At 46.6% G+C, this 23,234-nt stretch overlaps 1 protein-coding gene across 1 annotated transcript in view; it reads left to right on the top strand.

The window, feature by feature from the left end:
- The window catches only part of ELP3 (elongator acetyltransferase complex subunit 3), a 115,733-nt gene that overhangs the window by 82,946 nt on the left and 9,553 nt on the right, over positions 1–23,234 (top strand). The window contains exons 12-14 of the mRNA XM_015418427.1: positions 2,165–2,230; positions 5,698–5,925; positions 14,380–14,461. Of these exons, the coding sequence (XP_015273913.1) occupies positions 2,165–2,230; positions 5,698–5,925; positions 14,380–14,461 (376 nt within the window). The remainder of the gene's footprint in view (positions 1–2,164; positions 2,231–5,697; positions 5,926–14,379; positions 14,462–23,234) is intronic.

Raw genomic sequence — 23,234 nt, 5'->3', positions numbered from 1 at the left:
CCGGCTCCTTCTGTCTAAATCAAGGCACATACAGAAGGGGTGGGTGGGTGCATCAGAAGAGCCCGCTTCACAGAACAAGAAATTGCATGCTCTTGGGTCCAGTGGGATTTAGTTAAAGTGCCATTCGTTTCACAACAAGTGAGAGTAAATTCCTGGATGCAGACTCTCCAAATGCAGTCGCCAGGTAACCGTTTAGTGATTAGACATTTGAATGTGGCGTCCATAATGCTTCACGGCACAAAAAAGGAACAGCAACAGAGGAGAAAGAGAGAGGACAAACAACTCTGAGCATGCCGACAAAGAGGCAACTCTGCCTTTTGCACGCTCCGAGAAGTGACTGAGGAGCATGCACAGATGCATCTGTCTAGGCCAGTGCAAGGCAGTCTGCAGCCATTTTTGCAATGCCTACAGGAGCACGAATAGCTAGACATTTAAGTGAGGACACTGGACACGGGATGTCTTCATCCCCACTCCACCACAAAGCTTCCTGGGCAGTGTTGGGCCGATCACATACTCTCAGCCTAACTCATCTCACAGGATGATTGTGAGGAGAAAGCAGAAGAGGAGAGAACCAGATATACAGCCTGAAGCTCCTTGAAAGAACAGTGGCATGACATTATTTATTTAAAATACTCCTCTGAGACTGTCTTTGGGAGGGAAGGCTGCATGATATAGCTCAGTCTTGTCAGAACTCGGAAGCCAGATGGTGTCAGTACTTTGATGGGACAGCTCTGCCAAGAAAGGCAATGGCAGACCACCTCTGCCTCTCACTTGCCTTGAAAGCCCCTTGCTGGGTCAGCTGCGACCTGGAGGACTTTATACACACACACACAAGACTGCCTTTCTTTCAGTAAGGCTGGGACCTAAGGCAAGGAGCAGTGTCTAAAACAACAATCAAATAGCAAGATGATGTAGTACCTATAGACATTAAAAAGATAGCTGCAAAATATGGCCAGCAACCAGTGCTTCTTGCGTGCCAGTCTTTCAGTCAGAGTTGGACTCCATCTATTGCAGAACCCTACCTAAAAGCAGCAGCTGTCCCATCCAGCCGTCCCCTCGTTTTTTTCTGAGTTCATTGTCAAGCTTTTTGCCTCAGCCCCTTGACCGCAGCACAGCATTCAGGCCCTGTCCCAGAACAGAGATGGCATCATCCAGAGCCTTTTTGGACCCCGTATTGAATGTCAAGTCAGAACCATTGCAGCATATCGATGGGGATGTTCCCTGCCCCACAACTATGCAACTCCTTTCTCTTGGAGACTGACTAAGAAAGCCAAGGGAGCCTTTGTAGTTGAGGATCTGTTAGGTTTCTTGGTAGTTTTAATTGGATCTTTAACTGAACAGTTTATATTCACTTTGTAATCGATCATTAACCACCCGGTGTCTTCAGAATGAGTCAGGTAGGAAATGTTTCCATCTCCCCCAGCATTTTTATGACACTTGATTTGGAAAGATACAGAAGTATTTTATGCAGGTGGGGAAAATGGAATCAGCCTGCAGCCCATCTTGGTTATATCTGGGAGAAGAGACCTGAGCAGCTACATCTAAGTCCCCTGGCGTTTGTTTTCTGTCTCCATCAGCCACAGGTCCCACCCATCTCTTAGTTTTCAATCTAATTATCGGCAGGAGATCTCAGCAAATTTCATCTTACCTTCTCATTTACAAACATAGAATTTCTGAACCAATTTTTGCTCATTAAAAGTTTCTTCTTGCGTTTTGAAACAACCTGATCGGGAGTTTGTTCGCAGAACTTTAGATTAGCCCCCCCCCCCTGCAATTCTGTATCTCTCCAAATCAGAACACAGTAAGAGTTAGCATTTCATTACTGAGGAATTGCTCTGAGCCTTGTTGTTTGTAAATCAAATGCTACATTTTCTCATGAGACCCAGACTCTTCAGTGAAAATGATTCCTTATCAGTATGTCCCTCGTATTTAAACATCCTGGCTTTTTACCCCCTTCAAAGTGTATTAGGGATGGATCAGTGAGCATTTTTATTTTGAAGGTTCCCTATTTGAAATCTATCAGCTTAAAGTCTATTCCAACTTCATTTTAGGCTCTGAAGGAGGTAGTGGAAAATGTAATGTACCTTAGCCATGGTGTGTCTCACTATGTAATTGTTGTTTTATTTCTTTCTCTCTCTTTTTCTTTTTCCATTTTCCCACCTAGTGCCGTGATGTGAGGACAAGAGAAGTTGGAATACAAGAGATTCATCACAAAGTGAGACCGTATCAGGTGGGACTTGTTGCTTCTCAGCAAGGCTTGCTTCTTGTGTTTTAAGTTTCATTGGGTGGGCAGAGAATGGGGAGTTTCAGAGATGCAGCTGTTGTGGCTGCCAAAAGGAACTGAAATTCTCTGCCAAGCCAAGCCCTGTTCTCCTTGCCTTGGTGATCCTGGGGACTGGCCCTTTGACTTGTATACCAGAGGGCTGAGGGGTGTAACTGCTGCTCGCCCCCCCCCCCCCCCAATTGGGTCCCTCTCTAGCTGAACACAATTAGCTGGGGTAAATGGTGGGTCACAGAACAAGGATAAAAAGATACAGTTGCAAACACACAGTCTTGTAAATGCTAAGTTCTGTTGTTGCTAGGGCAAGCTAGTAAATCTTGAAGTTTCAGCTTTTAAAAGTCCATCATTACCTTAATTCTCAGAGCAAGGGCTTCTCTCATTGTCCCTGCACATGAGGTCAAGATGGAGTCCCTGAATGTGGCTCAGTGGTAGAGCATCTGCTAGCATGCAGAAGGTCCCCACATTCAACCCCGGCATCTTCAGTGAAATGATCTGGCAGAAGGTGACGTGAATGATCTCTGCCTGGGTTCCCGGAGAGCTGCTGCCAGTCTGAGTAGACAGTATTGACTTGGATGGACTGATGATCTGATTCAGTATAAGGCTGATAAAGTTAGGTAGCTGTGTTGGTCTGTCTGTAGCAGTAGGAAAGACCCCAGAGTCCACTAGCCCCTTAAAGACTAACAAAATGTATGGCAGGGGATGAGCTTTTGTGAGCTCATGTCTTCACATCCTGAAAAAGTGAGCAGTGACTCACCAAAGCTCATACTCTGCCGCAGGTTTTGTTAGTCTTGAAGGTGCTACTGGACTCTTGCTCTTTTCTATAGTATAAGGCAGCTTCATGTGTTCCCTAGATTAAGACTTATTCCTTCATGGCTTGAGTACAGAAGAACCCAAGAGATAAGAACACGACAGCTGCTTCTTTGGTGTAGTGGTGTCATGGTTAAGTGCGCGGGCTCTAATCTGGGAGAACCAGGTTTGATTCCCCACTCCTCCACTTGAGCCTGCTGGATGACCTTGGGCAAGCCATAGTTCTGGCACAGCTGTTCTTGAATAAGAGCAGTTTCTGTCAGAGCTCTCTCAACCCCACCTACCCCACAGGGTGTCTGTTGTGGGGAGGGGAAGGGAAAGGCATTTGTAAGCTGCTCTGAGACTCCTTTGGGTAGTGAAGGGTGGGGTATAAATCCAATCTCCTCTTCTTCTTCATGTCCTGAGAATTTATAATCTCTTGTCTGACCTTCCTCTTGTAGGACTCTTTGCATGAGGTGTCAGCCAATGAAACTTCCGTCCAGAGCCATCTGCCCTGTGCCTGTGAGACAACTAATTTCCCTATAGCTTTTCCATTGCTGTCTCTCAAGTTGTAGAAGGGCACTTAGGGCAGGTAAAGAGTGCAGACCCAATTATTGCAATGCTGATGTGAGTCCCAGGTGTAGGTCATGTCTCCACATTGACTTTTGCACCTGGTACCTGTGGAACTGCGGAAGTGGAGGTAGGCCCTGAATTTGGAAGTAATCTCAGCGACTTGGTTTTCCCAGCACACCTCTGGAAGTCAGCCGGAAGATCTCAGATATCTTGGAGAAATAGAGTCCAGCCTCTGCCACCCCACAGGATATCCCACACCTGAATCATGCCAAACAGACAGTTTTACAAGAAAGTCTCCCCAGAACACGGCAGTATTGCCTAAGATTTTCTCAGGAGTTTAACCTTTAAACCTGTCTTTGTGTTGTTTATAACTGTTGCTGCTGGGAGGTTGTCCCTCGATTAATCCCTGTTTTCTGTCGTCCTTTTAAAATCAAACACAAGTGTTGTGGGGGCAAGACCTAGTTTACCCTCCTGTTAGAATGAGCTGAGTGCCTGGTTGTATTTTTAAAAGTATGCTTTGGTCTCAAAATATAGGTGTTTTTATGGCTGTTATACAGTGGCTGGAGTCCATCACCCAACTATCAGGTGCAGTAATTGCAAGCCCAGAGTGATGCCGATGTCTGAAATAGTCCTCAGTGTTACTTGAGATGAGTCACTGTTATAACGTTACGCCAGTGTTCCCTGGCACGGTGCCCGTGAACACCAGGGCTTCTGCCAGAGTGTTTTGTGCGTGCTTCTTCCTCGTACCATCCCTTTCCCAAAGGAAAGACCAGCCCCTGCCTTTCTTTCAGTTCACTGGAAGAGGAAGGAGTGTTTCAGAAGAGCCTAGGCGGCATTGCCTCTTTGTCTACAGGGGGAACACCCATTCAAAAATCGCTGCCTCTCTCACAGGAAGAAGCGTAACTTGGCACCTTTTAACATTTTTGTTGAACTGCAATGTTTTGTGAGTGGACTCACCTCCCCATGGTGGACATTTTGTGCTTGGCCAAGGACCCAAAGGCAGCCATTTTGTTCGCAAAATTTTGAAAGGGCTCACAGGTTCAGCCATGTTGAGAATCCCTGAAATAAGCAGTATTAATAGAAGAAGAAAAAGAGATTGGATTTATACCCCAGCCTTTACTCAAAGTCTCAGAGTGGCTTACATTCTCCTTCCCTTCCCCTTCCCACAACAGACACCCTGTGAGATAGGTGGGGCTGAGAGAGCTCTGAGAGAATTGCTCTTGAGAGAACAGCTCTGAGAGAACTGTGGCTTGCCCAAGTTCACCCAGAAGCTGCTTGTGGAGGAGTGGGGAATCAAACCCGGTTCTCCCAGACTAGAGTCCATGCTCCTAACCACTAGACCAAAACTGGACTCAACCAGTAGCTGCAACCACAACTTCATAAACTTACTTAAAAGGCTGATGGTGCTAATCTCAGTGTTTAAAAGTTCAGTATATAGCACTGTATGGATAATGAGACTGAAATAGAGAGCCAGCTCACAGTTTTACCACACAGGAGCATCAGGGCTGTGCATGGACCTCCTGTTCCCATGTGTTACTCGGGGCTACCTGTGTAAACCTCAGCTCCCACAATCCTCTGCAACATTTTGAGAAGGGAGGAGTCATTAGGCCACCTCATAGGTGCTGCTAAGTAACGGCATGCAGCAGTGCAATGCAGTCCGGATCATTCCAGCCTGGAGTGGGGGTTGAACCAATCCCTATTGCCTCTTCTACTTACGTATCGTCAGTGGTGCTGAGTATTCAATATGTTCCTTCTCACAGGTTAGAGGTGCTAAGATTTATAGAAAGTGTGTGTTCTCATTAAAGTTCTGCACCAGTTATGGCTTGTGTGAAAAATACAATAATCATGCTGTTGGCTCTTATCTGATGCTGCTAAAACTCTGTCTGCAATCGGATGGACTTTGTGAAACCATTTCTCACCCTTCCCCTCATATAAACAAGCACCAGCATTGCTGTGAAATTGACTCTGGTCTCTTAAGGTTGTCACACCATTATTTTTTTTATTGTCGCTGCTGCTATCTGATGACTTTCGTCTCGGCTTTTTGTCCATTTGAACAGGTCGAACTGATTCGGAGAGACTATGTGGCCAATGGGGGTTGGGAAACTTTCTTGTCCTATGAGGATCCGGAGCAGGACATCCTCATTGGCCTCCTGCGTCTGCGGAAGTGTTCGGAGGAGATATTCAGACCAGAACTGAAGGGAAGCGTTTCTATTGTCAGAGAGCTCCATGTGTATGGAAGTGTGGTTCCTGTGAGCAGTCGAGATCCCTCCAAATTCCAGCATCAGGTATCCATGGCTACATCAAAATACATTTTTAAAAACAATATATCCCTCTGGGCGGTGGTGGAAAGTTCCATCAAGTTGCAACCAACTAATGACGACCCACAGGATTTTCAAGTCAAGATAGGAACAGAGGTGGTTTGCCATTGTCTCCCTTTGCATAGCAACCCTGGACTTCCTTGGAGGTCTCCCATCCAAGTACTAACCAGGGCTGACCTTGTTTATCTTCCAAGATCTGACAAAATCAGGCTAGCCTGGGCCATCTGGGTTAGGGCTGATTATATTTTCTGAGCCTTAAAGGGAAACCTGCTTACTAATGTACTTCAAGGAACTTTTTTATCTTCTTCTCCTCCTTCTCCTCCTCCTTCTCCTCTTTGTTGCAATATAAAGAAGAGTTGTTTCTAATATGCTGCTTTTCTCTACCCTAATGAGTCTCAAAGTGCCTTACAATCGCCTTCCCTTCCTCTCCCCACCACAGGCACCTTGTGAGGCATTTGGGGCTGTGAGAGTTCTGAGAGAACTGTGACTGGCCCAAAGTCCCCCAGCAGGCTTCATGTGGAGGAGTGGGGAATCAAACCCGATTCTCCAGATTAGAGTCTGCCCCTCTTAACCATTCCACCCCGCTGGCTATGTACAATAGCCCTGTAATGTAGATCTGCATTATTGTAGATTTGGGAACAGCGGTGCTTGAGGCTGAGAGCAAGAGGCTTGCTAGAACCACCATGGTTGAGGGGATGTTCAAACAGGTGACTTCCTGCCTAGCAGTGTATTCTCTGGACCAGTGGTTCCTGACCTTTTTTGCTATCGTGACCCACAAGTCCAGTTTTATTTGGTTTGGAGACCTATTTTAAGAGAGAGAGAGCATGCCCAAATCAGTAAAACTGATCAGTAACCCACTTTCACAGGCTTCATGACCCACAGGTTGGAGAAGGCTTCTCTAAACCACTGATGAGGGTCAGCAAGTGGCTACAGCCTGCTCTAAGGAGGGTTGCACCTGTTTCTCATCACTTTAATAAAAATATGAGAAACTATAAACAGTTTAGGATTAGGTTTTGTAGTGACAATAATTACAAAATGTGGTCACTAAAATACAGAACCCTGAAGGTTGAAAAATGAGTCTGTCTCCTAATTTTTGGGGCTGGTTTATAAAACCAAAGAAATTTTTCCAAGTGCTACCTAAAAGGCTGATGCATTTTAGGTTAAGTTCTCAGTGAGGTGGTGAACCTTGGTCTGGACAAGGAATGCTCTTCCACACAATTAAAGATCCCAGCTCATAGAAAGCTAGCCTCGCACAGAGGAGGGTGGGGTGCCAGTCTAGCTTTCTTCCTGACAAGCTGGTTTCCCATATGCAGGACAGAGATAGACCTGGCGGCGGGGCTCTCCGGGTCTCCCCCGAGCTGCAGCACTTCTGCGCAGGCCCGGAGGACCCAGTGGCGGGGCTCTGCGGGCCTCCCCCGAGCCACAGCGCTTCTGCGCGGGCCCAGGGGACCTGGCGGCGGGGCTCTGCAGGCCTTCCCCGAGCCGCATTGCTTCTGTGTGGGCCCAGGGGACCCGGCGGCGGGGCTCTGCAGGCCTCCCCCAAGCCGCAGCGCTTCTGCATGGCCCGGGGGACCTGGCAGTGGGGCTCTCCGGGCCTCCCCCAAGCCGCAGTGCTTCTGTGTGGCCCGGGGGACCTGGCGGCTGGGCTCTCCTGGCATCCCCCGAGCCACAGCACTTCTGCGTGGCCCAGGGGACCGGGCGGTGGGGCTCTCCGGGCCTCCCCCGAGCCGCAGTGCTTCGGCGTGGGGAGCTGGGGGCAGGGCTTGCTGCTGCCACCATTTGTGCAGGCTCCTGGGCTGCCGGAGCTCCAGTGCGCTCCAGCCCCAGAAGGACCCCTGTGTGGAGGAGAGTTCCATCATTTGAGCCCCTACCCTGCGATGTGGGCTGCAACAGCCCCCAGATACCCAGTTGACCTCTCAGGTGAGAACCGGTCCTTGTTGTGACAAAATTAGACCTGATGAAGGGCACAGACTCAAAGCATCCTTAACATACATCTGATGTACAAGCTCCCACCCAAATACATCCGTTAAGTCTTTCAGGTGGTTAGTTGTGTTTTTTAAAAAATGTAATGCATTTCAAGCATTCAGAGCACTTCACATACTTCATCTCAATAACCTACAACAGGAGTTGTACACATCTCCCTGCTGTTACTGCTGGGATAAAAATAAGCGCATCAGATATAAACAAGATCCTCAATTTGGGCCGTCTTTGGGCTTTTGGGAGGGGATAAAGAAATTACTGTTGTCTGCTTTATACCTAAAACCGTCAGGACTGATGGGTTCGGTGAGCTTCACTGCTGTCATTTAAAAAAAGCACCACCTTTCTTCAAAGCTGGCTCTCTCCGCATTAGAATGCAGCTTAGGTTTGATAGTAATGACCCTAGGCAATGAGGCAGCAGTGGTAAATAAAGGGGGAAGGTGGAGGGAAAGATAAAGAGCAACGGAATATGAATACTTACCTCCTGAAAGTGAAATTTTAAAAGCCAGGAAAGCAGCTGACGCACGTGAAAGGCAAAAGGGGAGGAAAATCAATTGAATGGAGCCAGCACTAACAAATTGAAATAGATTGAAAACGGAGACTTGGGTGTATGACGCACAAATACAGGCTGAAAAAATGTTTACTGGGGCATCTGAGAATATCCCAGAATTGAATACATTGCCGCTCTCCCTCCGCTTCCCATCTCAGAGCATGATGTTGTTACGTCCTCCCTGCTACCCCAAGTGTTGAGAAGTTCCAGCGGAAGAGCTGCTGGGCTTAGGTTTGATTGGATGAGAGAGCTCAGAAGTTTTACGATGTCTTGCTAATATTTGCTTTAGTTACAAACATACAGATAGGAGCAAAGAGGCATCCCTCTAAAGCAGTAGATCCAGTACCTCATCAAGAGAAAGATCATGCTACCCCAGGCATTTCATTTTTTGGACAACTCACAGCCAGTTTGGTGTAGTGGTTAAATGTGAGAGCCAGTTTGGTGTAGTGGTTAAGTGTGCGGACTCTAATCTGGGAGAACCGGGTTTGATTCCCCACTCCTCCACTTGCACCTGGCTGGATGACCTTGGGCAAGCCGTAGTTCTGATAAGAGCTGTTCTTGAAAAAAGAGCAGTTTCTGTCAGGAGCTCTCTCAGCCCCACCTACTTCACAGGGTGTCTGTTGTGGGGAGGGGAAGGGAAAAGAGTTTGTAAGCTGCTCTGAGACACCTTACGATATGAGCCTATGTTTGTATTTCTGTATAGTGGTGATGCTGTTTGTGTGTGTCTCTAGCATAAGTACCTCTGCATTGTGTGTTCAGGGATTGCTGTTTGGTTGTGTTGCTTTGTTCTGCATCTCATGCTCGCCTAGAAATAGGCTGGCCTTGGGCTGCTGCTGCACATATGGTCCATGTGCTTCCCTGGAATGCATCCCGTGATGCTCTGGGCTAGAGAAGACACCGCGCCATTGCACCCACTCTGAGAGCTATGGAAAATCCCCAGCGAACCCCAGCATTTCTGGAATGGGAAAGAGCATGTAACCCTACTCTCCTAATCTGGCTTGGGATCTAAAGACAATAGCATTTATGGCTTTGGAGCAGGCACCAGATCTGCAAATCAAGAGGTGTCCATGGGAACGGAAGATTCACACCTCACCACAAGGCACCTTTGATGTAGGAGTAGGATCTGCATATTGCCCACCACCCCTCAAAGAAGGTCACCCCCTCGTAACCCCCTCATCACCCCCTCGTCACCCCCTCTTCAGCCAGTAGTGGTAGTTTAGAGGACGGGTTTGATAGTTTATGGCTAGAAAAGACTGCCCCAAAAAGGAGCTTATTTAAGGAGAAACTCTTCTTTGTTTCTCTGGTTAACCCACCTTCCCCATAGCGTGCACTAAGGTGCTACAAGTGACTCTCTACCTAAGTTCCCCGGAGTCGCGACCCAGGGAGCGCACACGTGGCTTTGGCTGGCCCAGCCTGTGTGTTTTCAGAGTTCACAAGTTGCTGCTTTAGCTGCCCATCCTTCCGAGGAGGAAATTTCTTCTTCAGCTTGGACCTCAGATAAGTATAGCCGTGCCCCATTGTGTCATCCCCTTATTTGATGCTTTTGTTATTTTCTATGCTGTAATTGTTCTGATGTACTATTGTAACTAAGGAGCTTGTGTGAAACTTGTATGCTTCCGATTTTGTATGTCTGATGAAACCATTTAGTAAAGGCAACATTGATTTAACCAATAGTGTGTTGTCTGGCTCCCTGACCAATAGCAAGCATTTCCCCTTTGACCATCTGACCTCTGTATAAACTGGTTTAGAACTTACGCACAGCCACACCCTCCCCTTTCCCGAGGTAGATAAGTCGGATTGGGTCTCCAGGAATTTCCAGGAGGAGTTGGCATAACATTTGGGTAGTGAAGGGCGGGGTATAAATCCAGTCTCTTCTTCTTCAACTTGCACTTTGTCTCTTAGTCAGAGCAGTCTCTTTCAAACTCCAAAATCGTAATTTTCTTCCCATTTACACTCCTGCCCTTGGTTAGGGCTGTGGGGGGTGTCACTTTCTGTAAGCTCTTTTCAGGTGGGTAGTCATGCTGGTTTGCAGTAGAAGAGCAGCATTTGGGTCCTTAAAGACCAACAAGATTTCCAGGGTGTGAGCTTTCAAAAGTCAAAGATCCTTTCATCAGATACTTTGTTGGGTATCTGAGGAAGGGAACTGTGACTCCCAAAAGCTTCTACCCTGGAAATTGTGTTGGTTTTTAAGGTGCTACTGGACTCAAGTCTTTCTCTTCTGAGCAATTTGCACATCATTCAAGAACCCGCTCTCCTAGCCTTTATTTCTCATTAGTAAAGCTTCAGCTAACCATTTTGGCCTGTTAGTTTAAGAAAGCAATGTTCAGCCAACATAGTTATAATGTGAGAATAATGCTGTATTACCCCATAGCTACATGCCTTCTGTCTAGGGCTGAGTGGCAGTCCCTTCCCAAAAACCCTTCCTTCCTAACCAGACCACCCTGCTAGTATAATATATACAACCAGTAGAAAGAGTACTTTGTTTCAGTTGTGGTCAGGAGACTTACAGTACCATCCTAATCAGAGTTGTGCCCTTCTAAGCCAAATGATCTCAGTGGACTTAGAAAGGTACACCTCTGCTTAGGATGACACAGGGCGATTCTGCATCTAGCATTCGCTCCACATCTTGTGAACACTGAGGAAAAGGTGCAGCTCAAAACCACATTTAGATACCTCAGGGCAATGCAGTACTGACTGCAAAGTCACCCCTGAATGGTCATGAATCTATGCAGAAGGTACCATAAAACCTGAAGATCAAAGAAAGTGACAGTGGCATGCAGTGTAGAGGGTACCATAAAATCCGATGATCAAAGAAAGTGAAAGCAGCATGCAATGCAGAGGGGAATTTCTGTTCCAACATGGGTTTCGTAAAACAACAGAGGGAAAAGCCTAAGCAGAATCGCCCACGGTCTTTGTTTGGGAGCTGACACTTCTAGGGGATTTTGGCATGCTCAGCCGGTCCTATGTAAGCTCCAGGCAGCACTTTGCCGCATCCTACTCTTCGTAAAGCCAGCTGAATCAAGAGGCAGCAAGTTCCCATCTGGATTTGTTCCCATTTGCAAGACTTGGCTCGGTGTAAAATAAATAAATAAAAGCATTGTGACGTGAGCAGCACTCGGCTCTGTAAATGTAGTGAACTGTCATGGGTGGAATTTTGCCACCCTGTATTAGCAGTGGAGTGGAACAATCCAGCTACCATATCTGAAGCATTTCCAGTTCAATTGGAGCTTGAAATGGACGAGAAGCAGTTTGTGGTGTGTCCCCCCCCTCAAAAACTAACACTATTTTATTCCCACATGTTTACTTTTGCTGCAGCAGACTAAGACAGCTACCTCTTTGGAATCAGCTGGGACTGCAGTGAACTTTGCCCCATGCACAACTCCTGGCTTCTAGGAGAGGGAGCTGGGTGGCTCCCTCAGCCTCTGCTCATGTGTACGTAACAGAGTTCGTGCTGTGATAGCTTTGCACTTGGAATCTCTCTGCACCCACCTTTGCTCCACTTCAGCCAATGAACACGTAGGTCATAGAATCGTAGAATCACAGAGTTGGAAGGGGCCACAGAGGCCGTCTAGTCCAACCCCCTGCTCAATGCAGGAACAGCCTGAAGCATCCCTGACAAGGGTTTGTCCAGCTACTGCTGAAAGACTGCCAGGGAGGGGGAGCTCACCCACCTCCCTGGGCAGCTGATTCCACTGTTGCACAACTCTGACTGTAAAAAAGTTTTTCCTAAGATCCAGCTAGTACCTTCCCGCCCTTAATTTAAACCCATTCTTGTGAGTCCTGTCCTCTGCTGCCAACAGGAACAGCTCCCTGCCCTCCTCTAAGGGACAGCCCTTCAAATACTTCAAGAGAGCAATCATGTCCCCCCTCAACCTCCTCTTCTCCACACTGAACATTCCCAAGTCCCTCAGCCTTTCCTCATAGGGCTTCGTCTCCAAGCCCTCAATCATCCTCGTCGCTCTCCTTTGCACCTGCTCCGTTCTGTCCACATGCTTTTTGAATTAAGGCCTCCAGAACTGCGCACAATACTCCAGGTGCAGCCTGACCAATGCAGTGTACAGTGGGACATCTTTCAATCTGGATGTCTATAGGTCTGTGTACTTTCACCCAGAAAGCGCATCCTTCCAGGCCAGTGCTGCCTCCTTCACCAATTTCTTTTCGTATCATCACAGACAGTGCCATATGCAGTCATTGTAATTTACAGTGGGGTATGCACTAAGAGCAAGGATAAGGTCCAAAGGGACAGAGCAGAGCAGCACTACTGAAGTTAAGCAGATTTGGGTCTGGTTAGTGCCTGGATGGAAGACCTTCTGGGAACTCTCTATAATGCCGCCTTGGATTTTCTATTAGAAGAATGCTGGAATAAAAATATACTAAATAGCCTCTTAGAAGATTTTCTTACTGCTGTCACAGTGTGTCTATCTGGACAATGTGTCAAGTGAACAGAAACAGGAGTTATTGACTCAGACCAGACGTGCACATTTCTGCAACTGCTCCTGGCATTTTTCCACCAAACTTAATTATCCGTCTTGCAGGGACTCAATTCATATTCAGGGCACTCTCGTGCACACTAAATAACACACTTTCAATCCACTTTGCAGCTGGATTTTACCGTATGAAATGGCAAATGGTCGCTGAAGTGGATTGACATGGCATTATTTAGCATGTGTGAAAGCACCTTCAGACTGGCTCTAGGAGGGGGGGGGGTTAATCTGCTCTTCTTGCATACCATTCTCCCCATTAGAAATGGCTCAAGCCTCCACTATTTGTCCCACTGGGGAAATGTACACCTGCACATACATTTCCCCAATAAGGCAAGTATTTACGTATTTAGGCAATTTATTATCCTGCTTTCCTCCCCAATGGTGATCCAAAGTACCTTGAAAACGTGGTGGTAGAAGGTGCCCATCAAGTCACAGCTGACGTGTGGTTTTCATGGCAAGAGATGTTTCAAAGGTGGTTTGCCATAGTCTGCCACTGCGTCACAACCCTAGGACTCCTTGGGGGTCTCTCATCCATCTACTAGTCAGGGCCGACCCTGCTTAGCTTCCGAGATCTGACAAAATCGGGCTAACCTGGGCTACCCAGGGCTGTATCCTGGCTATTCCTGATTGTAACTGAAACAAATAAAATACAATTTGGATAAATTAAAAAAAAAAAAGCGAAAGCACAAAACCCATCCTAGGCGGATTCTGTATCCAGTAGGCTGATTCATTTAGTGGTGATTAGCTGCAATCCAAGGGTCAGGAGCCCTTTGACCCTTGCCCTTCATCTTGTGCCTCTGGCCATGTCCAGGATACCTGCAAGAAGTTGAGCCTCGAGGTTATCAAGCTGGCGGCTTTGATCCCAGATTCCCTTCCCTGCCACAGGCTCTCTGGGCCCCTTTCAAGGCAGGAAAACAGCATGTTGGGGTTGGGGCGGGCAGGTAGGGATTTAAAGCCTCCCCTCGGACTACAGTCTTGATCCCAAACAGGTCCCCGTGTGCCTACTAATTAGTTCTGTCAGAAAAAAATTGCTGGGAGCTGCAGAAGCACGCACATCTGGGCCGAGCCTTTTATCATAATGGCTGTGCTTAGGAATAAGAGCGATTTCGAAGCACTTTTGGATGCAGTCCTTTTTGTTTTTGGAGTGGATTTGTGCAGCTCTTCTCTCTAAATGGTTGCTGCTAGTCAGAAAGGAGAAAGGGGTTCTGACTGTCTTATGCACTTGCGCTGCGGCGCTTGGGGCTTCCCCACCCCCACAAGCATTCAAGCTGTTACTCTGCTCCTTCTGCAATAGTTTTTTTCTCTCCTCTGTCTGCCCACCAAGGCATAAAAAGCTTCTGCCTACTAATCCCTAAATTACAAATTCTCTGTATTCACTTAGTTTCCTTTGTATTCTTCTCTCTTCTGCAGGGATTTGGGATGTTGCTCATGGAGGAGGCAGAAAGAATAGCCAAAGAAGAGCATGGGTCGTGGAAGATTGCTGTTATTTCAGGTATAACAGACGAATTTGCTTTCCAGGTATAATCTGCTGATCTGCCGGGGCAGGGGCAGGCAAGAGAAAGGGATGAGCCAGCGGAGTGTTTGAAAAGTGCACGGACACCAGAAATGCAGAGAGAAAGAGTCTTTCAGGGCAAAGATTCCTAGTCTTTGTCAAAGACAATTTCCTGTCTCAAAGCAAACAATCAGCACAACAAGTGAACAGGTCAAATTAATTATGGAGTGCCTCATAACGTTTAGTGGTGGGGTTGAGTCTACAAGTTATAAAAAGGAAAACAAATGTTCCCTCCCAAACTGGGCCATGGTCTCAGAAGGCTGACACAGGCAGTGCTTAAGTCCGAGAGTTCTCTCAGAATTCTCCCTCTCTCAGCCCCACCTACCTCACAAGTTGTCTCTTGTGGGGAGAAGAAGGGAAGGGTGATTGTAAGCTGCTCTGCAACACCTTAGGGTAGAGAAAAGTGGGGTATAAAAACCTAGTCTTCTTCTTCTAATATAGAAGAGAAGAAGAGATTGGATTTATACCCTGCCCTTCACTACCCAAAGGAGTCTCAGAGTGGCTTACAAACTCCTTTCCCTTCCCCTCCCCACAACAGACACCCTGTGAGGTGGGTGGGGCTGAGAGAGCTCTTGACAGAAACTATTCTTTTTCAAGAAAAGCTCTTATCAGAACTACAGCTTGCCCAAGGTCATCCAGCCAGGTGCAAGTGGAGGAGTGGGGAATCAAACCCGGTTCTCCCAGATTAGAGTCCGTGCACTTAACTACTACACCAAACTGGCTCTCCAATAGTCCAATAGAAGGGCAATAGTCTGGAGAAATTTCAGACATTCCTTATCTAGAGGACAGAATTCCATCTTGCTCGCTCTCTGTGTTTGAAATCCCCATAGCCATGTCCAGTGGCTACAGAGAGCAATTTTTCCCTTCCTTCCAACCCATTTACTTAAGGAGCTGTTTGGGGGGGGGGGTATCCATTTCCCTCTGTTAAAAGGCACACTGTGGCAATGTGTAAGAGGAGGTGGTTGTAAAAGAGCTCATTTTATTGCTGATGTTACCAGTTTAAAGACTCTCTAAATACGTTGGGTAGCTCTTCTCTGGGCTAAATACTAAGGGGCTCATTCTAATGCTAATATCATCGATTCAGGGATGTATCTGAGTGAATGGAGGTGCTGTTCCCTATGGAATGGGCATGTTAAAGCAGAGGTGCGGGCTGTGTTGAGTGGGTACCTTGTGTTTCTTCTGTTCCCAGATAGAATGAGCATGAAATACAGTCAGGATTGTGCTCCTCTGTCTTTCAAGGCATCAGAATTCAAAGCGAGGATCTAAGACTGCAAAAGAAGAGGCTATTTAAAAAACCTGCAAATAACAGGTGCCTTCAAGCTGTTACCTGGGAAATACAATCTAACAAAGCTCAGCTTCCGCTTTAGATTTTTAATCTTAAATAAAAAGGCAGCTAGAGTTGGCTCCTGCAGTACAGAACGTTAATCCTGCTTGGTTAATTTTGAGAAGAGTCACATCTTCTGAGAACTGGTACTATAGCAAAATTATCACCAGCTCTCTAACAGGAAGAGTTAATTTTTTTCCCCATCATGTAGGAAGTAATGTTAAGCCACATTCTGCCTTTGGAAACGGCAAAATCTGCTTCTTTATCATAAGGGTCCTCAAACTTGTTGAGTCTAAGGGCACTTTTGGAATTCTGACAAAGGGTAATGGACACAACCACAAAATGGCTGCTATGGGAGGCAGGACCAGCCACAAAATGGCTACCCTGGGAACTATTTAAAAAACATTGAGAGATTCTAAGCCAAGCATCCTCCTGTGATAGCAGCAGCTATTTCCGAATGGGTGCTCCCTGCCGACCCAAAAATGATAACCTCCTGGGATAGGGTTGCCAGGTCCCCCCTTGGCCACTAGCAGGAGATTGGGGGGGGGGGTAGGGTTGCCAGATCCAGGTTGGGAAACTCCTGAAGATTTGGGGGTGGAACCTGGAGAAGACAGGGGAGTTCATCCTCCAAAGCATCCATTTTCTCCAGGTGACCTGATCTCTGTAGTCTGGAGATGAGCTGTAATTCTGGGGGATCCCCAGGTCCAACCTGGAGACTGGCATCCCTATCCTGGGACCTTCTGAAGCACCTCTTACTCTAATAAAGTGGAGAAAAGCCAGAATTGATTCTTTGCTTTGGAGGCAAGATGCTTAGAAGAAGCAGCAAGTGGATACCAGTAAATAGATCAACCAGTAACACAGCATCCATGGATACCATGTTGAGGAATCATGGCTCTCAGTGATGGTGTAATGTTGATCTCCTCTGTTCAAGGCTGGCCTTACCAGGAGTCGAGGGCAGGCCATTTGCAACATAACCTGAAAAGGTCTTGTAAGAGTAATTGTTTGTTACTACCGAGTAAGTACACTTTGAGCATTCGAGCAGGCAGTTGCAAGGAGCAGGAACTTCTCATCCTGTGGAATAGGTTCCCTAGAGAAATGCACCCAGTAACTTTTAATTCTGTATTCAGGTGTTGGACTAAAAACATTTTTCAGTTGGGCCTTTGCTGGCTAACCCGCTGCTGGAAGACTTTTGAGACAGCTTTTGTTTTAGCTGACTGTTGCTTTGTGGCTTTTACAAAGCTGCAGCAAGCCTTGGGAAAGTTAGGAAACCTTCATCCTGAACTTTCCTGGGCAAGTCTTTTTTCCCCTCTCCTCCTCCTTTCATTTTGCTTCAAGATAGTGGTTATTTTGAGTAATTGTTGCTCATTTGCACCATGAAAGCAGCAGAGAAAAGGAGGCACTTAAAGAAAGCTTAAGTGCACATCTTGAACCAGCTTGAAATGCGTGGGCTGGCATTGTGGAGGAAAAGCTGGTTTGCTGGCTTGACTTAGCTGTACATTAGGAGGCACACGCTTTCCCTCTGTCTCTCCTAGCAGGGAATCATTCCAACCGCGCCATGGGCCATAGCATCATCGTATTCTGCAGTGGTTGGACCTTGCAGGGGGGCTTTGTGTACGCATTTACCTGTTTGGAAGAGGCAGAGGTGTGCCGGGTTTCCCCCTTCATTTGTTTCTAAAACTATATCCTTCCAAAAAATTAGAGTCATTAGCAGGGATTCTCTAGATCAATTTGTCTCTAAAACACAATACCATGTAGCAGTACCGGAAGATGTTTGTCTTTTTCTAGGAAAAAAGAATCTGAAAAGCACAATCAACGAGCCTGCAGAAGTGGCTATTATTTATGGCACTTGAATCTCACCCTTTCTTCCATCATGGCATTGGGGGGTGGGGTTTCCCATCCGGGTACTGACCAGTCCTAGGCCTGCTTCGCCTAGGCTTGATAAGTCATATTCCTCCGAACGTACTCTCAGTTACTGTCATTGTTGGGGGTAAGGATGGATGGCTCAACCTTGAAGGGAGACTGTCTAAGTGGATTGCACCTGAAACAGTGGATGCTGACCAATGGTCAACCTGCCAGTATTGAAGGCTCTGTCCAGAGGCACCCGTTTGGGCCCCTGCATGCTGGAGATTGGGCCTTTCATAGAGATAGCGGACATGGGCTTTTCCTCACAGGGATATGGGTAGATGGGTCCAAGTGGACTTCCAGAAGACTCGATTTACTGAGATTGTGCTACATTTGAATCTTCGAGGCCTCTCCATGGTCAGAAGGGCTCTGTGTTCCTCAGCATACTTGTCCTGGTGGCATCTTTCTTCTTTTTTGCAAATTGTCAGAAACAAGAACTTAATTTTTTTTTTCCCCAAGTCAGCCCAGTCACATTGACTCTGGATGGAAGATACGTATTTCATACACAAATTAAATTGGTACAAGCGATTTTTTAAAAAATCTGTTTAAGCTTCAGTCGCCAGCAAGTGAGCCCTTGTAACTAAATGCCAGTCTAAATAAATACAGAAAAAAAATTTTTTTTTTTTGGGGGGGGGGATTATTTTCATCATCTCTCAATGAGTATCTTCCAAGAGCAATAATGGTGGAAGGAAGAACCCAGGACCAGCAGAAACCATCCCTAAATCGATGGCTTTCCTCCACCTCCTTGGTCACCCAGGAGAGCCTCCCACTGAGCTCCAATCATACTTCCTTTGCCTTTATCTGTGTATGAGTATGTTCTCCTCTCCTCTCCCATGAGAAACCCCTTCCCCCAAGTTCTGGGAGCCCAGTCCATTTGCAGAATTCTCGTAAACTGCTCATCTGCCCAGAGAGAGCTAAGGAAGAAAGCAAGACCACATCTTCTGAAATTCTACCATGAAGAATCTACCTAGTGTGCCATGCCACCTCTTAACCAATCCTTTCCTTGCAGTGGGTTCAACACTTTCCACCATTCCAATGATTAACCATTCACAATAGCAAAACGTTAAACTGGCTCTTGCTCTACTTTCAAAGGATTTGTCTCACTTCCTGTTTCCCTTCGTATTTTCTATATTGTTTATTTAAAGTATTTCTATGTTGCCCCAGTTTTCAAGGCAGTTTGCACAAATGGCTAGAGCATTAAATGCATAAACTCCGCAACGCTAATCATGAAACATCAGTAGTACACCCTCCCCCACAAAAGCAAAATCAATTCAACAGCGGACTATTCACAGCAGAAACAATGAATTGAAACAGCAGCAGCGGATAAAACCAAGTTTGTTATTTAAAACGATTCAACACACACTCCAAAACCATAATTATTGCCAAAGGCTTGGAAGAAGAGAAATGCCATCTTCCCCTGCTGTCCAAGATTTCACAAGAGTAGGAACCATTCGAACTCCAGCAGGGAGGGAGGTTCCATGCATGCAGTGCCAACTGCAGAAACAATACCACGAGTGTGAACTGATAATGAGACATAGTAATGAGTCTGTCGGCTTCTGAGATGGCATGTTAACTTTGCACAGGGTTGGCTGGTTTCCTGGCAACTTCAGCCTGAAGAAGAGGCTCCTGTTTTAAAAGGATACCATTTGTAAAACAGTGAATGGGGTATTCAGTGAGGCATTCTAGAAGAAGAAGAGAAGATTGGATTTATACCCAGACCTTCACTACCCGAAGGAGTCTCAGAGCAGCTTACAATCTCCTTTCCCTTCCCCTCCCCACAACAAACATCCTGTGAGGTAGGTGGGGCTGAGAGAGCTCTTTTGAGAACTGCTCTTGAGAGAACAGCTCTGAGAGAACTGTAACTGACCAAAGGTTACCCAGCTGGCTGCATGTGGAGGAGTGGGGAATCAAACCTGCTTCTCCTGGATTAGAGTCCGCACACTTAACCACTACACCAAGTGTTATGCACCACTAGGTGGCGAGCGAGACTTTTTTTTTTAAAGGCAAGAAATGTTTCAGAGGTGGTTTGCTGTTGCCTGGCTCTGTGTCACACCCCTGATACCGCTTGGAGGTCGCCCATCAAAACACGAGCCAAAGCCAACCCTGCTTAGCTTCTGAGATCTGATGAGATCGGGCTAGCCTGGGCTATCCAGGTCAGTCCCCCAGAACATGTGTGATGCCTCCCTCAGAGATGGGGCTTCATGGAATCTAATCTCTTGCTGAACTCTAGAGTTGCTGTGGCTCCTCCTCTCTTGTCACTGAAGTCTGGTATAATGGGGGGGTTTCTCTGATGTTTTTTGCAATAGTAAGCAAATCTGTAAAAATTGAAAGCTGGAGAAGAGCTATTTTCTTGCTTTATGTTGACTTCTATTTACGTTTCTACTGTGGCCTGTACCAGGATACTCAGACAGCTTTGGATAATGCACGAAAACATCTGGTTGAGGGTTGGGGAGGTGCTGGAGTGAAGGCCTGAACATCATCAATTTTGCAAGAGGGGAGAGGCATTATTTATTTTATGCCCCACTGTTTATTTTTATACCCCAGTGTCACATTGGGATTGAAGTCCTGGGAGGACAACCGAAAGTATTTGAGGCTTCTAGTTAAGAACATAAGAAGACCCCTGCTGGATCAGCATCCCGTCTCACACAGTGACCAACCAGTTCCTCTGGTGGGCTATCAATGGGGCAGAGAGGCCGAGACCTTCCTCCAATGTTGCCTCCTGGCTCTGGGATTCAGAGGGTGACTGCCTCTGAATGGGGAGGTTCCCCTCAGTCACCATCGCTAGTAGCCCCTGGTAGACCTATCCTCCGTGAATCTATCCAGTCCCCTTTTAAAGCTTTTTATTCCTGTGGCCATCACTACATCCTCTGGCAATAAATGCCACATTTTAATCACTCCCTGTGTAAAGAAGTATTTCCTTTTGTCCATCCTGAATCTAGTGCTCATCAGCTTCATTGGATGCCTTCTAGTTCTAGTATTTTGGGAGGGGGAGAGAAATTTTATCTCTGTCAACTCTCCCCACTCCATGCATAATTTTATAAACCTCTGTCATACACCTCTTAGTCATCTTTCTCTCCCAGACTCCCAGTCATCTTTCTCTCCCAGCCCCCTAATCACCTTGGTTGCATCTAGAAGACTGATGACTAAGAGGAGACATAATAGAAGCTTATAAAATTCTGTCATGGAAAAAAAAAATAGGAAAAATATAGGGAAAAAATTTAGTTACGCTAACTGTCTGTCATGGTCAACATTGTCTTCTCTAGCCAGCCATGGCTCACTAGCATCTCAGCAGCGTTCTTTCACCTTACCTACTCCTTGATTCTTTTTCTAACTGACAATGCCGAAGATTGAACCTGGGACTCTTAAGCATGCTATGCAGATAATCCCCCAGAATTCCTCTTCCATAATACTAGATTTTGGGGGCACCTCATAAAGCTGATTGGCAGTAGATTCAAGACACACATAAAAGAAAGCACCTGTTCACACGGTGCATGATTAATTTGTGGAAGTCACTGTCACAGGGTATAGTGCTGGCTGTTTGCTTAAATAAATTAGATAAATCCTTGGAAATCAGGTCTGTCAACGGCAGTTAGTCATTTTGGCTAAACGACACTTGCATGTTCAGAGGCAGTCGTCTCTGAATGCCACTTACTGGGGGGCAGTAAAGGGGAGAGTAGATAGATTTTTGGCCATAGTGAGGGATGCTCCCCCTGCATGCAGAACATAAAACGAGACATTTTAGTGGAGACCTTGGGAATCAGCAGCCGCTAGAAGTAGCAGGTGGTAGATGGGGAATGGCTCAAGGAAGTGGGGGGGTGAAGGAAGGAAGGCAACCAGACTGACTGGAGAGGCCTGGAGACTTAAATGGTTGTGGGTTGTTTTTTGTTTTTTTAAAGAGCTGCTTTCAGTTTTGTGCCCGAGGTGCTCTGTGCAGCCATACTTAACCTTACTCATTTAGAAAATCAGGCCTCCATTGTTCCAGCTCGGAAGATCTGCCGTTGGGGGCCAGAGGTGGGCTGCCAGCCCATAGCAACAGAACAGGGAGAGCCCCTCCTGCTCTCCAGCACTCTCAACAAGCCAAGCATAAATTGAACAACTTGTTTATCAAAAAGCTGATGCTCATTTAAGGTAATTTTCTGCTCCTCCAATGTGAATAGCATATTAGCATTCTGGTGTCTGCATGTGAGACCCCAAGGCATCAGTCCCGTTGTTCAGAGCACAGAGGAGGTTTGACCCAAATTCCTGTCTTCGTCTAATGTTTCTGATGTTGGGGTATATGTTTGTATAATTTCTCTTTTCCTTTGCATTCAAGAATCTAGACAATATTTAGCCTTTCCCAGATTGGGTTTGCAGACATGCATTTGGTTTTAACTGTGTGGGGTCCCCCCCCCCCCAAAAAAGTTAAAACAGAAAACTGATTGCAGTCTTTGAAGTCACTGTGGGGAGAAGCCTGTGTGTTCCTCCAGTGTTTCATGCCATGCCTTGTGGGGATAGAAAGATGGGCAGTGGGGTGTTTTCCTGCTGCACGGGATTTTTCCACATTGAACTCCACATGGTTAAAGCAGATAATTGGATATGCTGAGCAAAAACCAGAAACAAAACTCCAGGCTCATAATCCCCAGTCTTAGGACCCATTCCTGTGTCTGATAATTAGAGGTGAAATGCTTGTGTGGGACTGTGGCACCTCGGATTTTGTGTGTGTGGAGCTATTCCTCCAGTACCGTTTCTACCGAAGCTGTCAAGGTGACGTGTCAAAGCTGCCCTGAAACATTATACTGCCTCGAGCAGCTGCATAACCCCAACACACGAACTGCAGCATTTCCTGCAACGCTGGAAGAGAGCAGTGGCTGTCCCTCTTGGATCTCATGCTACTTGACTGGTCCAGGGCTCTTTTTGTAGAAAAAGCCCAGCAGGAACTCAATAGCATAATAGGCCACACCCAACAGCAGAAACTCATTAGCATATTAGGCCATACCCTTGACAGCACAGCTCATTAGCACATTAGGCCGCACCTCCATGTTACCAGAAGTGTGGTTATCTAGCCACACCCACCTTTTGCTTGTTATTCTATTTACCTTGTTTGTTGTCAAAACCCAGGGCTTTTTTGTAGCAGGAACTCCTTTGCATGTTAGGCCACACACGACTACTGTAGCCAATCCTAATGAGTTTCTGCTGTTGGGTGTGGCCTATTATACTAATGAGTTCCTGCTGGGCGTGGCCAACTTGGGAGCCAGCCGGAACTCTGTTCCTATGTGTTCCTGCCCCAAAAATAGCCCTGCTGGTGACTATGAAGAACAAAATTGCTGCTCCAAGTGTTCCTTGGGTTCCTCGTGCCGTTGCCTGCCTCTGGCTGTGTGGTGTGGCTGCTATTAGATGGTGCCATCTAAATGACTAGCAAATCAGAAGTGTAGCTAGACATTTGCTTGGCCCAAGCAGCAGTTGTCTCTGGGTGAATGGCAAGACACCTCCCTTGTTCTTGGCCATGAG

Source organism: Gekko japonicus, unplaced genomic scaffold (assembly GCF_001447785.1).
Source record: "Gekko japonicus isolate JY-2015 unplaced genomic scaffold, Gekko_japonicus_V1.1 scaffold7, whole genome shotgun sequence".
NCBI lineage: Eukaryota > Metazoa > Chordata > Lepidosauria > Squamata > Gekkonidae > Gekko > Gekko japonicus.
The sequence above is the reverse complement of the archived record's forward strand: the minus strand, read 5'-3'. Positions and strand labels throughout refer to the sequence as shown.